Genomic DNA, 14,699 nt, shown 5'->3' on the forward strand with positions numbered 1-14,699 from the left:
TTCCATCATTGTCGTTTAAATGAAGAGGGGATCAAACAAAACAATTGCGCTTTTAATTTGCATGCATATGAGCTTTATTATATTGCTTTAAAAACATCACCACCCTTTGGTGCGCCTAGGGACCAATGATGGATTGATTGCCATCCCGTTGACTTTTATTTCTCAAAATCATCACATCAAATCATAATCGCCGCAGGAAACTCGTATGTTATTGAGGACAATAACAATTAAGCAGTGGTACATATGCTGTCTGGATGAAATTAAAAAAAACATTGATAGGAGCTGAATTAAGAGCATTCGAAAGAGCAAATAAGTGCAGATAAACAAATGTAAGCAGACCGCCAATTGTCGAAAAGATTTCACTACCGGTAGTTTTTTGCAAGTCACTGCTGGGTCTGTGCAATTTGAAAGTTAGCCAATTTCTTAAAAGCCTACTTGAGAAAAGAGTGCACTTCCATGTAGCAATGAGCATTCTCACTCAAGCCAGAACAAAAATGATTAACTATGACACGAAGAGCTTGCTCTTTTCTCTCATTTTAATCTCTTATATTCACACAGGCATGCAATCTGTTTATTTTTTTAAAATCCTGACGACCATCTGCATCCTTACGTGCCTTTTATTCTTTTCTCAAATTGACACGCTTTGCCAAACACACCAATACTACCTATGCCTGACAAATACGTCTCATAAATGTTGAAGCCTAAGCCTTGACAGAGGTCTTGCCTTTTTCCGACTGCCCCTGGCCCGAAGGGTATGTAACCTTTGGAGCACAACTGTATGTTAGGTTTGGACCATGACAGATTTTCTATGATCTGACCTTCGATGACTTTGTTTACATGCCGGTATGCAAACAATCAATAAAACAAGATATGAGTGAAGTGTAGGTTCCCATCTTTAATTTAAGACAGCTCAACAAAATGGCATGTGCCACGTGAATTTAATGCAGAGTATCTTGATTTTCAGTTTTCACCACTCAGTCGTAACTGTGCAAATTGACATCATTGTGAATATAATCTTTTTTGCCATTTCAATGACAATTCTTTGCAGTCAGTGCCTGCCTGAACTGCTGCTGTGCATTTCATGAAAGATGGAGAATTGTACCACATTATCACTCATCCTTATGACACTGTCAATCAAATGCTCGCTTAATTTTAAATGGTTTTCAATCATGCTCTGGAAAATTGTAACTCTCGCCACATACAGTGCAATTGTCAGCTGTGTGAGTGACTATTTTTCCGCAGTCAGCTCTTTGGAGGTTACTCTCGGTTTCAATTCTAAGGGGTTGGCTGTCAGCTAACATGAGCAACATTATGATAGTTTCTTCTGAAAAGTGTCACATCTTGTAACTCAAAGGAACAGCTTCAGCTGCCGCAGCAACATTGTGACCTGATTAAGAGATACCTGATATACTGCACATCGGTCACCCTCCAAATATTTTGTATTCCAAATTTTATGAATGTCTTCTACAGTGGTACCTCTACTTATGCAATGAATTGGTTCTGCAAGAAATGTCTCAACTAGAACATTTTATAAGTAGAGACGCGTTTTGCATGTAAATGCCCTAATCCGTTCCAAGCCCCCCAAAATTCAGACATAAATGCTTTCTAAAGACTAAAAATGCATCCAAATATGTAACATATACATGTTACAATTAGATTATGGCACAATAAATGAGAGCTGTGCATAATTCAATCCAATTCAATTACAAGTTTATTGTCAAATGTGCTCTATGTGTAACACACAGCACAGATGAACATAGGTTAAAAAAACAATATTAATAATGTAAAAACAAAGGTTTGGTTATGTTTACTCATTGCACACTTACTGTACTTGCCTATAATTGATGTGGCGTTTTATTGTTTTGGTAACTTACTCTGACAGCTCTATTAGTAAGTATTGCCTTTTGCACTTTTCACAGATAACGCTTATGAAATGCTTTACAGGACAGGTGCAAAATGCAAAGTAGTAGGAGTTGAAAACTTAACACAACCAATGCAGAAATCAGTGTAAAATGGACAGCAGGACAACAAAAGTTGATAAAACTCCCACAGGCTATAGGATACAAAGACAGTAAAAATATAACTATGTATCACTGCAAAGAAGTATGACTTAAAGTCTAAGTCATGGACGATAGAAAAGATGGATTCTACATACAGTGATACATCTACTTATGAAATTAATTGGTTCTGGAAGAAATTTCTTCAATAGAAAATTTTGTAAGTGGAGTTGCGTTTTCCAAGTAAATGCCCTAATCCGTTCCAAGCCCCCCCAAAATTCTGACATAAATGTTTTCTAAAGCATAAAAATGCATCAAAATATGTAACAAATACATGTTACAAAGGATTACTGCACAATAAATGAGAGTTGTGCTTAATGTAGAACCCCCCCCCCCCCCCCCTCGCAAAGAATAAAGAATAAAGTGACGGTCATATTGTGATGATCATTTAACTTTTAACTGCGTCCTCATCGTTTTTTGCCCTCTTTAGTCCCTGTTCTCTCTCAGAAATGGTTTTTGCCTGGCGTTTTGTAAAGAACGCATCCAAAGACGTTTGCTTTTATCCGCTTTTAACAATCCTTCGAAAATAGCATAGTGAGCGATCGCCGGACTAATCAACACTTACTCTGGGTGATTCACATTTACTTAAAACAAACTGAACGCTTCATGGCCCGAGGGGCGAATGACAAGGACGCCGCATCGACACATATCCATCTATTACCTAGCTACATAAGTAGACCCGTACGGTAGAGGGCCCTGTTAGCCAATGGGAGGCCAGGAAGATGCTCGGTAAGAGGCAGTGGCAGAGCAGCGAATAGCAGACCATACTGTATTTTACCTTTCGTATCTTGAAATGTTTTTCATAACAAAGGCAATCATTTCCTGTTGAGGCATTTCGTAATTTGAAAATGTCGTATGAAGATAGAGGTACCACTGTATTAGGCCAGTCATAAGTGCCTGACTAAGGTGTGACTCATGGTTTTACATGACATGCAGTTCTCATTTTTTTATCTGGTTGCCTCGGTTTATTACAGTCTCTAAACTCTGGCAGGGTTCACTGTTCAGAGGATGAAACTATCAAGCATCTTCATAGAAAACCGCCAAAATGGTTGAATGTATTGCAATGAAGCAACTGAGGAAGACTGGCTGATTGACTCCTGCTTTTCCTTGTCTGACGCAGCAAAATCTGACAGGCCTGATGACGATCCCCCGGAGCCCCACTTCTAGTGAGGATGAGATGGCCCAGAGTTTTTCTGATTACTCCGACGACTGCGCCTCTGAAAGCTCCCATGAAGAAACCATTTATGAAACGATAAGGGCCACCGCTGAGCCTTTGTCACACCAGATGGACGACGTACACATAAACTCACAGGTCATCCGGATTATCATCCCCGACCTGCAACAGACGGTGAGTGACTTTGATGGATGACGGAGGCAAGGGGGCCTTAAAGGGGATGTCAACTCAAAAATGTGCTTGACAATATTATGTTGTATATGTGTCTTACTTCACTTGTGTAAACACTGCATTTTTATTCATATTTTGGAAGAAGATGGAATAAATCCACCTGTTTTTCGCCATCATCAGTGGCAGCCATTTTGCCGCTCTCTGTCCAGTGAAAATGACAATCACAGTTGCTCAAGGCTTCATCTACACCCAATCACGGCTCACCTGTTTTTTGAAGCTGAGCATGCAGAAAATATGTGAGCTTGTCATTTTCTCGAGCTTCTTAAGCCTACATCATGAATGTTATTGACAACAAATGTCTCTTTTCTGTTATATTTATTTCTTCATACATATCTTAACAATTTATGCAGGTTTAGGTCGCTCTCTGCTCCAATTTCTGTCCCATGCTTCCAACTATGCTTGAGTACCATCTTCTCTAATTTGTCTGTGGAATTAATTAATATGTAACAATTTTATTGTCAACATTATATGTTGGCAGTTTCTGTATTCAGTAAGCATTCTGATTATATCAATCTTTTGAAATTAGGAGAAAGATTAAAACACTTCTGAAAATGTTAGTGCCATCTCTCACAACTTCAAACATCCGCGCATTCTTTGTGTCAAACGGATGTTGCATACTGAAACTATAGTGAGAGACACAATACAGATGGAATTTCATCTCAATTTGTATTTCGTCTGCTTTAGGTTCTGAATTGACTTTGAATAAATCAAACTTGAAAGTCAAATAAACAGCTCAGACTGTGGAATGTGTGAATCCATCTGCGCATTTTCTGTAGTGCAGGGGGTCACCATGTTGGTGCTCGTTTACACCAAGTATCTCCCAAGGAACACAAGAGTGTTCTCAACTTAGCTCACTGGTGACTGGACATTTTGACTTCTTAGGAATGTTGTAGAAGTGGTCATTTGGAAATGTAAACACAGATTTATAGAAACATGTTTCATATTGATACTTACCTGTTTGACTACTGGATTATTACGAGAAATCATTAACATGATCGGTCCCTTTACATAGTGTAGTTGAATATCTGGAATAATAACATAAAATTAAGGTAATTTGAGCACATTTCTTATTTAATAAGCACATCAAACTAATAGCCCTTTGCATTAATCAGCACCAGTCAGTCAAGAAGCGCTCGGTCTCAAAAAGGCCGGTGACCATCCTCTTACTGGAGTGGTCACAGGGACATGCTGTGAAAAAGTATTTGCCCTGGTCTCAAATTCTTACTTTTTTTTTTACCAAGTTTCCCAACCTAAATGTTTAAGTGTAAGATTAATTGTATATAGTGTATTTTTCCGCACGATAAGGCGCACCTTGAAACATTCAATTTTCCCAAAAGCCAACAGTGCATCCTGTCATCCGATGCGCTTTATGTATGGCATTACAGTCACTTTATATTCCGCATTGAGTTGAGTTGTTCGTGTTCCGATGCTGTCTAGTGGAAATTATTAGCAGGATGCAATTGTAACCTAAAAGGGTTTTGCCCAACACAAATTGACATGTGCATGGGTCAAATCTCTCCACAGATGTGTTATTAGGTTTAGGGGCCCTCTATAAGCAGTTATTACTTTTAGGGGCCAATTACTTTTTCACACAGTCCATTCAAAGCACAGGTAGCTTTGAATCATTTTTTTTCCTTAATAAATAAAATCGGCCATTGGCTGGCGACCAGTTCAGGGGGAAGCCTGCCTCTCACCCAATGACAGCTTTCTTAAGTTGTGGCACATCCTTTACCCTTTAAAAGCTGCATTTTGTTTTTACTTGGGTTATCTTTTTTGATATTTACTTATAAACAAGAAAGTGGGGGAACTATCCCAAAAAAGGAATATTTGGAGAAAAGGGCAAAACACCTTTTCACTGCGCAAAATAGAGACAGGCGTCCATCCATGTTCACAAAAACTGAACCAAACTGAACCCATTTTCCAGCAATGAAGTCACGTGAATTTACAACTGCACTATTATTTATGGTGGCGCTGAATATTTGGATGCTTTGCATTCATGACATATTTTATGAGCGTGTGCTGTTGGGAATTGTGCATGATTTATTTGCATGACGTCCTCATAAAGCCGTCAGTTTCACTTTTCATTTTTAATTACCCGGTATGCCCCAGGTATTTTGCATTTACACGATATGAGTGTAATATGCTGTATGGGTCGATGTGTATAATGTTGTTTCCCTGGACAGCTTATGGTGTATGACAGGGGTGTCAAACTCATTTCACATTGTGGGCCACATACGGACTTGGTAGATGTCAAGTGGGCCGGACCATTAAAATTATACCATACTCTGCTATAAATAGCCAAAATAATATGTCTTTCCTTTGTTTTGGTCCAAAGAAGCACAAGAACATTAGGAAACTGTTGAAATTTAATGAGCGTATCTTTTACAGGGTGGCCCGGTAGTCGAGTGGTTAGCACGTTGACTTCACAGTGCGGAGATACCAGGTTCAATTCCAGCTCTGGCCTTCCTATGTGGGGTTTGCATGTTCTCCCCGTGAATTGCAGGCTGATTGAACACTCAAAATTGTCCCTAGGTGTGAGTGTGGGTGCATATGGTTGTTCGTTTCTGAGTGCCCTGCGATTGGCTGGCAACCGATTCAGGGTGTCCCCCCAACTGCCCGAAGACAGCTGATAGGCTCCAGCACCCACCGCAACCCGAGTAAGGATCAAGCGGTTCGGAAAATGAATGAATGAATGAATATCTCTTACAAAACATTTCATGAAGCATCTTAGATTTCCTTAGACAAACGTGCAATTTACTTTTATCATCCCATCATCAAATGATCCCACCGATTGGACAAAGGCACACAACTTTAACAAGTAATTGGTATTGAAAAATATAGTTATGCATTTTAAGATCAAACGAGATTTATAAAGAAAGGAATTTTTAGACCATTTACACGTGCATATAAAATCTAAATTTAATTCCTGCCGACACCTTACAAACTAAGGAGAGTGCTATTAAATGTGTAAAGAATAAAGTATTCACATGTCCTTGATAGCATTTGCTGTGTTGGGTCTGTCTCAGTGACAGGCTGAGACTGCTGTTGTCTTCTTCTCTGATCAAAACAGTTCGTCCCCTAGCGGATTTTACATGAATTGCACCTTATTAAAACTATTAATTCCGTATCTTTTATGATTTTGTCACTTTTAAATGATCCCGCGGGCCTGATGGAACCTCCTTGGGGGCCTGTTCCGGCCCGCTGGCCGTATGTTTGACACCCCTGGTGTATGAGATCACACAACAAAGTGTCTGGGGAGTCAATGGCCCAAGTGAATTATTAAATACATACAGGTCCCGCTTTAAAAAAATAAATAAATAAAATTAAAAAATTTCCGTAACACTCGGTCAACCATTCCTTCATTACGCTTTCTAACGTCTACGCTTTTGTGTCAGCTTTCATGACAATGTCCTTCGGGAGGTTTTTTTGCAGCCCAAAACACAGGTCAAATACACCCTCTCATGGCCGGTTGTTTTCAGTGCGACAGATGATCGCGTTTTCCTCGAACCGTACATTTATCAACCTGTCTCACTCTTACCTTTTCTGCTTGAGCGCTCCCTGGCGTCCATTAGAAAAATCTTTATATAGGCCGCTTCATTAAATAAGCCGCAGAGTTGAAAGTGTGTGACGAAAGTTGCGGCTTATAGTCCGGAAATTACGGTACATCATTAATTTCATCAAATTTTCTTTTACCAGTATGAAAATGATGAACAATGTGTACTTAGACGACAAATAGCAACTAAGTTAAATTTACAGTATATTTTTCAGAGGTGTGATTGTGAGTGTGAATGGTTGTTTGTCTGTGTGTGCCCTGCAATTGGCTGGACAACAGTTGAAGGTGTATCCCGCCTACAGCATGAAGATGGCTGGGATAGGTTCCAGCACCTCCCGCGACCCTTGTGAGGATAAGCAGTAAATTCAAATCACTTCACAAATACTTCAGTCATAATTCCAACAATTAGATTCGGCTGGTAAAGATTTGAAAAACTGTTTGACAAAAGGGTGAAAATTACTGAATGTAAAAGTAATTTACCAGTGAAACAATTCGAGTGGTCAAGTCGAAAACCTCACAAAACACAAATTCAGAGTATGGCAGTCGGAATTTGGAAGGATATGTACTGTATGCTACAGTATTACAAAGTTTTCCTTCTTTGACTGTCCATATAGTTTATTGTAATAAAATTGGCTAATTCCAATTAGATATTGTAATCCTCTTTCAATTGCATTCAAATCATAGCACCGGCACTGATCGTACGCTCAGATTAGATTATCAAGAAAGAGCCCACGCTCATAGCAGGTGATTCTTTGTATTCGGTCAGAATCTGGCAAAACGAACATTTACAATGACCTCAGTGGAAATTTACCGAGATGAATAAGCTGACTAACTTCAGAAAACTCACTCAGCAATAAAGAATTCCTTTTTTGGAAATTGTTTTGCGGTTTGTGGGAATCTCAAAGCATTGGTGTTATTTTAACAAGACATCCAAAAAGAAAAAAAACCCCAACTAGTTGAATTTAGTTTGAGCCGGTCAGGGTTACTAAAGGACATTGGTCTAAGATGAACCGTGAACCAACCTTCTCAGGTCGACCCTTGACAGACACATAGCGGCATAATGTGTAATCACCCGCTGGACACATTATCACAGTAGAAATTCACACAAAACAACACACAAAAATGAATGAATAATGGAAGAACTGTAGTAATAATAATAATAATAATAACAAAACATGTATCACCGAAGAGTGTAAGTTTGTGTACACTCTACAAGCATACGCCCATCACCACATCCAAACCTGTGGATGTACGCTAATATGCTTCATGAGTGCCCACACCAACTCAAGCACTCAGTGGAACAATCCATTTTACTGTGTGTGTGTGTGTGTGTGTGTGTGTGTGTGTGTGTGTGTGTGTGTGTGCGTGGGCACCCATATGCCAATGCAGTTTTCACCATGCCAATACATGGTGTTCCTATACTTACATGACCAATACACGCACTTTCTTTCAAGCAACTATATACAGTAAAAGGAGATACATATACCTGCAAGCACCAACTCTGTGAGCACTTATTTGATGAACACCCTTCCCCTCTAGAACGTATGCATGTGCCTGCCGGTACATGCAATTCCCTTCAACCTAAGTATGTAAAAAGCGGTCACATGATTCATGCAAGCACACGCATATTAAGGCTAGCATGTAGCCAAAAGAGCATGCACGCAACTGCGCATAGTTAACAGAGTGGCCCACATGTAGCAATCAGGCGTAATTATGAAAATGAGTATGCAGAACACGAGGTCTACAAACTAAACACATCACACTAGTTCCACTGAAGTACTTGAAGATGCATGATTTCCCCACACACGGCCCATCACTTATATATTTGAAAAGGAGCGTGTTAGTGAAAGCATACACCCCAATTGTCAGCCCAACCATAATTGTGTGTGTGAGTAAAATACAAAGTAATGTGTAAAAAATTATTGAGCTCAAGCATTCTTGAGTACATGAATGGTAAACACACCACATTAACAATTTAAACCTGCAAGTTATACACGCACCAGCCTTGCACACAAACAATGAAAACACTTAAAGTAAAAACTCCACCACTACTATTGGAAATATGGGCAAATACCCAACAATGCATGCGCGTCCTTTCACCCAAAATATGCATTAAAGTACATGCCTGGGGTGATCAAGCATACACATAAACATAAGTGTAAAATGCAAACTCATAAATGTGCAGTATGTACATACATATCAATGCTGACGTATTGACAAAGCATTGACAGGTTCTACTCTTTCCAATCACATGAACCACATTTTGAGTAATATGAGCATGGGCTATTACAACATTATTAAACAATGCGTTCACAGAGTAGTAGCAGGTAATAATGAGGAGAGACCTACCTTCACATTGGCCACAACCTTACAATGCGCAGTCACCACGATACCACAGTATCGCGTTGCACTTAAAACAAGTAACTACGGATATACAATAATCATAAGTGCCCTTGGTTGTCTGTTGTTGCTATTTGTTTATTTATTTTAATTTAACATATTTATGTCTTATGGAATTTTAATGTAAATTTTAGCTGTGTGTGTTCAATGCACTACATGCTTGCACTGTGGTTGAGAGAGGAAAGTAATTTCATCTGTGCTGTATGTTCCACATAGAGCATATTTGACAATAAAAGCTGACTTGACTTGACTTGACTGCAAAATAGGCCAACTGTTATGAAACAATAAACATTAAGTACATATCATGTATGTATTCATCAGCATTGTCCTCCAAGCCCACAATTACATGTGTGGTTGAAGCTCTTGGCTGTCCGACAGAGGAACTTACTGAGGTCAATAGAGTGATTGATCTTGACGGAGTCTCATGGCAGAGGTCAAATTTACGACCAATTCTCTTCATCTCAACTCAATTCAACTGTATTTATAGAGCACTTTAAAACAACCACCTCTGTATACGAAGTGCTGTACATGGAGCAAAGATCATATCTACAACAACAAACAATAAATTAATAACAAAGACAGTAGAAAGCACTAAAACAGTAAAACAAAAAATCGTCTCATGCTGAGTCAAAAGCTAAAGCATAGTAATGTGTTTCGAGACAAGTTTTTAAGATGGGGAGCAAAGGGGCTTGCCAAATGTTAAGTGGGAGGTCATTCCAAAGAGAGAGCCCAGAAAGGGAAAAGGCTCAATGCCATCTCAGCCTCCGCTTAGACATATAATGTCTGGTCCGCAGACCTGAGGCAGGTGTGTAGGGGCGGAGATGCTCAGAGAGGTAAGGTGGCGCAAGGTAATTTAAAGATTTGAAAACAAATAATAGGATCTTAAAAATAACTCCAAAATGTATCAGGAGCCAGTGAAGGGATGCCGAAGTAGGAGTTATGTGCTCCCTCTTACGAGGACCAGTCAAGAGGCGAGCAGCAGCATTCTGGACCAGCTGGAGACGCTTAATGGAGGATTGGCTGACTCCAAAGTAAAGTGCATTACAGTAATCCAGCTGGGATGTGACAAAGGAATGAATTACTGTTTCCAAGTGCTCATGAGAAAGGAGAGGTTTTACTTTAGCCAGCTGCCTAAGATGAAAGAAGCTGGAATTAACGGTCCAATTTAAAACCCTGTCAATGTCCAGTTTAAGCCCCAAGTGTGATACTGTTGTTTTAAGATAAGGAGCAAGGGGGCCCAAGTCTGCAGGATGGGATGATGGGATGTACGAGGGCCACTGGGACCAAATAATAATAATAATACATTTTATTTGTAAGCGCCTTTCACAGCACTCAATGGCACTTTACAACCAAGGGCAAACAATAAAACCACAGATAAAATTATAAATAAAAGAAGAGATAGATTTAAGTTGAATATGCAAGTCTGAATTGGTGGGTTTTGAGCTGGGTTTTGAATGTGGGAAGAGAGTCAATATTACGAATATTGGGTGGAAGTGAGTTCCAGAATTTTGGGGCAGAGCGGCTGAAGGCTCTGCACCCCATTGTGCTGAGATGGGCAGAGGGTACAGAGAGGTGGAGGGATGATGAGGACCTGAGTGAGCGAGAGGGAGTGGAAATCTGAAGATCTGACAGATAGGGGTGGGGGGGGGGCAAGGTTATGGATGACTTTGAATGTATAGAGAAGTATTTTGAATTTGATTCTAAGTTTGACAGGGAGCCAATGGAGCTGTCGGAGGATGGGGGTGATATGATGGAAGGAGGGGGTTCTCATGATGATCCGGGCTGCTGAATTCTGAACAAGTTGAAGTTTATGGAGGAATTTCTGATGTAGGCCGAAGAGAAGTGAATTGCAATAGTCGATACGGGAGGTGACGAGACTGTGAACAAGGATAGCAGTGGTGTGAGGAGTGAGAGAGGGACGGAGACGGTCGATATTACGGAGGTGGAAATATGCGGACCGGGTAATGTTATTGATGTGGGAGTGGAAAGATAGTGAGCTGTCGAGGATGACACCCAGGCTCTTAACCTGAAGGGAAGGAGATACAGTGGAATTATCAATTGTGAGGGAAAAACTGTCGACTTTGTGTAGGGTGGATTTGGTACCATCACGTCTTCTTTTCATTGAAATTCAAGAAATTTAGTGTCATCCAGGTCTTGATTTCTTCCAGCCAGGATAAAAGTGATCTTAATGAGAAAGCATCTTTTTTGCTCTGTGGGACATAGATCTGACAGTAATCTGCATAGCAGTGGAAAGAAATACCATGTTTCTTGAAGATGGAACCAAATGGGAGGAGATACAATGCTCTCAGGAAATCACATAAAACAAAGGAGACTTTTTAATCATGCCCCCCCCCCCACCCCCATGTGACTCTAATTGTTTTAGGTCTCCCTTAGTTAAAGGCACATAATCTCAACATTAATTGGAGCCTACCCATAATTGGAAAATTGGAGTTTGTTTTGCCATGCCCATTGTTTACAGTCCGCCGAACCGGAAAATAAAAGAGCCGTCAATCCCCCAGACAGAAACTATTATCCTTGCTAAGGTCCCGAAAGAATATCATGATTTGAAAAAGGCATTCATTAAAAACCTAGTACAGTCGCTACCACCTCACGGACCTTATATATAAAATATATATATATTTATATATTAAAATATATATATATATATATATATATATATATATATATATATATATATATATATATATATATATATATATATATATATATATATATATATATATATATGGATATGTCCCTTTCGCTCTTAGCATACAACTTGGGTAAGTGGCTTGCCATTGGCTTCAAGTGTGGTTTTCCACATCCTCATTGAGTTCGCAACGAAGGCTCTTAGGGTCCTGTTCACCTTATACAACTCCAAGCATTCAGTGATCCATGTATGTGGCATCGAGTCATAGGCTTTCTTGTAATCAATCCAGGCTGTGCACAGGTTGGTACGTCGGGACCTGCAGTCTTGTGCGACTGTTCTGTCAACCAGGAGCTGATGTTTGGCTCCTCTGGTATCTCTACCAATGCCCTTCTGTGCTTCGCTCATCCATGTGTCCACTTATCTTAGCCGCAATGATGAGACAGGTTATTGGCCGATAGTTGGATGGGACTGCACCCTTTGAGGGATCCTTCATGATCAGGATCGTTCGCCCTTCGGTTAGCCATCCTGGGTGAGTCCCATCCCTCAGCAGCTGGTTCATTTGTGATGCTAGGCGCTCATGGAGTGCTGTGAGTTTCTTTAGCTAGTAGGTGTGGACCATGTACGGGCCTGGTGCTGTCCAGTTCTTCATATCTGAGACTCTTTCCTGTATGTCTGCCACTGTTATGGTAACTGGGTTCTGTTCAGGGAGGTTGCTGTGGTCCTCTCTTAGGGTCACCAGCCATTGTGCACTGCTGTTATGTGCAACCTCCTTCTCCCACATGCCTTTCCAGTACCTTTCAGTTTCCAGTCTTGGTGGGTCAGCTCTGTTGTTAGGACCCTGCCACTGAGCGTACACTTTCGCAGGTTGTGTTGCGAACAGCCTGTTTATTCGTCTGGCCTCATTCTCTTTCGTGTACCGCTTTAGGTGGCTGGACAAGGATTGGAGCCTTTGTTTGGCAGTTTCAAGTGCTTCAGGTATGGTCATCTGGATGTACCTCTCGGGTATCGGCCTTTTCATCACACCTCTCTGGGCCTCAGTCAATTGACTCACATCTTTCCGAGCCGCCTTGATCTTAGCCTCCAATCGTCTTTTGCTTGGCGGGTAACATTTCTCATGGCTCCCATGGTTGCTCTTATAGCCAAGCATCTCAAGGATCACTGATGCTGAAGCGTATATCAGCTCATTGGTTTCCGTGATCGTTACGGTAGGGATCGCCCTCAGTGCTGCATTCACACTTTCCATGAGACTTTCAGGCGGTACTTCACATAGCCGTTGTAATCGGCTTCTAGGTTGCCCAGCTTTCATTCTCGCCATGATCTTAGCTTTCAGGTCAGTTGCTGCCTCGCTCAGCATTTCATTCATTGGGGCTGGCCTCCCAATCTCATCACCTGCATTCATTGGGGTTTGCCTCCCAATCTCTGGTATGACCTCCTCCTCTGTTCTGGCAGCCTGGGGCCCTTCACAATGGAACCTGCGTTGTACCTCATCAATCTCAAGTTGTGACAGCAGTTGCCGTTTGTGGATGTTGGAACACTGAGCTGCTAGTTGTTTCGTGGTAACCATTTAGCCCACATTCTCTGCATGTAACCCCTCTGACTAAGGTTGCTTGAGTAGTAGCATTCCAACAGAGCCATGTTATTGCATCTCGCCCATCTCCGCTTTGTTCCAGTAGCCCATTTTTCATCAAGGTGCTCTGGTTCCCCAGCACCTGACGCAGACCTTGTTTGGCCGGGCGACGTCTGAGCCGGCATGTCATTCATTTTATTGTCTCTCATCATTGTATGAGGTAGGCATTAGTGTGAAGGATCTTGCCCAAGGACCCACACTGGATGGATGGTGTTATGTGCTCATTTTTTGCCCCAAGCGGGATTCAAACCACCGTCTCCCGTATGCCAAACCGAGGCCTTACCAACTGAGCTATCCAGCCGCTCAGTTGTTGTGTGTGTGTGTGTGTGTGTGTGTGTGTGTGTGTGTGTGTGTGTGTGTGTGTGTGTGTGTATGTGTGTGTGTGTGTGTATATATATATATATATATATATATATATATATATATATATATATATACATATATATATATAAATATGCTTTCTCATTAAGATCACTTTTATCCTGGCTGGAAGAAATCAAGACCTGGATATATACTGTATATATAAAAATTAATAAAATCCTCGTCTCACCCCCCAAGGTGGCGTGAGGTCATTTAGAGATTTGAAAACAAATAATAGGATCTTGAAAAGAACTCTAAAATTTATCGGGAGCCAGTGAAGGGATGCCAGAGTAGATTTAACAACGGCACCAATTTGCCGATCAAGTTTAAAATCACTGTCCAGTTTAAGACCCAAGTTTGAGACTGTTGACTTAAGACAGGGGTGCCCATTACGTCGATCCTAATCTACCGGTAGATCTGAAAGGCATTGTGGGTAGATCAGGTCGACCATCCGCCCTGACAGTTTTTTTTTTAATAACAATCTTTATTTAAGAAGTCAATTACAAATCACAGAAAATCCGTCCTGACAATTATTATTATTTTTTTTTTAATCCATCCTGACAATGACATTCGAACTTTCTCTGCCACACGCGTCACTGCGCATGCACATTCAACTCCGCTAATTACTGCACAACTCTCGTAAATTT

At 40.8% G+C, this 14,699-nt stretch overlaps 1 protein-coding gene across 2 annotated transcripts in view; it reads left to right on the forward strand.

Moving 5' to 3' along the window:
- Nucleotides 1–3,195: 3,195 nt before the first annotated feature.
- The window catches only part of LOC147207175 (SH3 and multiple ankyrin repeat domains protein 2-like), a 172,139-nt gene continuing 160,635 nt past the window's right edge, over nt 3,196–14,699 (forward strand). For both annotated transcript variants that reach the window (XM_086106237.1, XM_086106238.1), the window contains exon 1: nt 3,196–3,405. In XM_086106237.1, coding sequence (XP_085962363.1) covers nt 3,196–3,405 — 210 coding nt within the window. The remainder of the gene's footprint in view (nt 3,406–14,699) is intronic.

This window comes from Hippocampus guttulatus, chromosome 3, assembly GCF_054856545.1.
Source record: "Hippocampus guttulatus isolate MCC_2025c chromosome 3, RoL_Hgut_1.0, whole genome shotgun sequence".
Taxonomy (NCBI): domain Eukaryota; kingdom Metazoa; phylum Chordata; class Actinopteri; order Syngnathiformes; family Syngnathidae; genus Hippocampus; species Hippocampus guttulatus.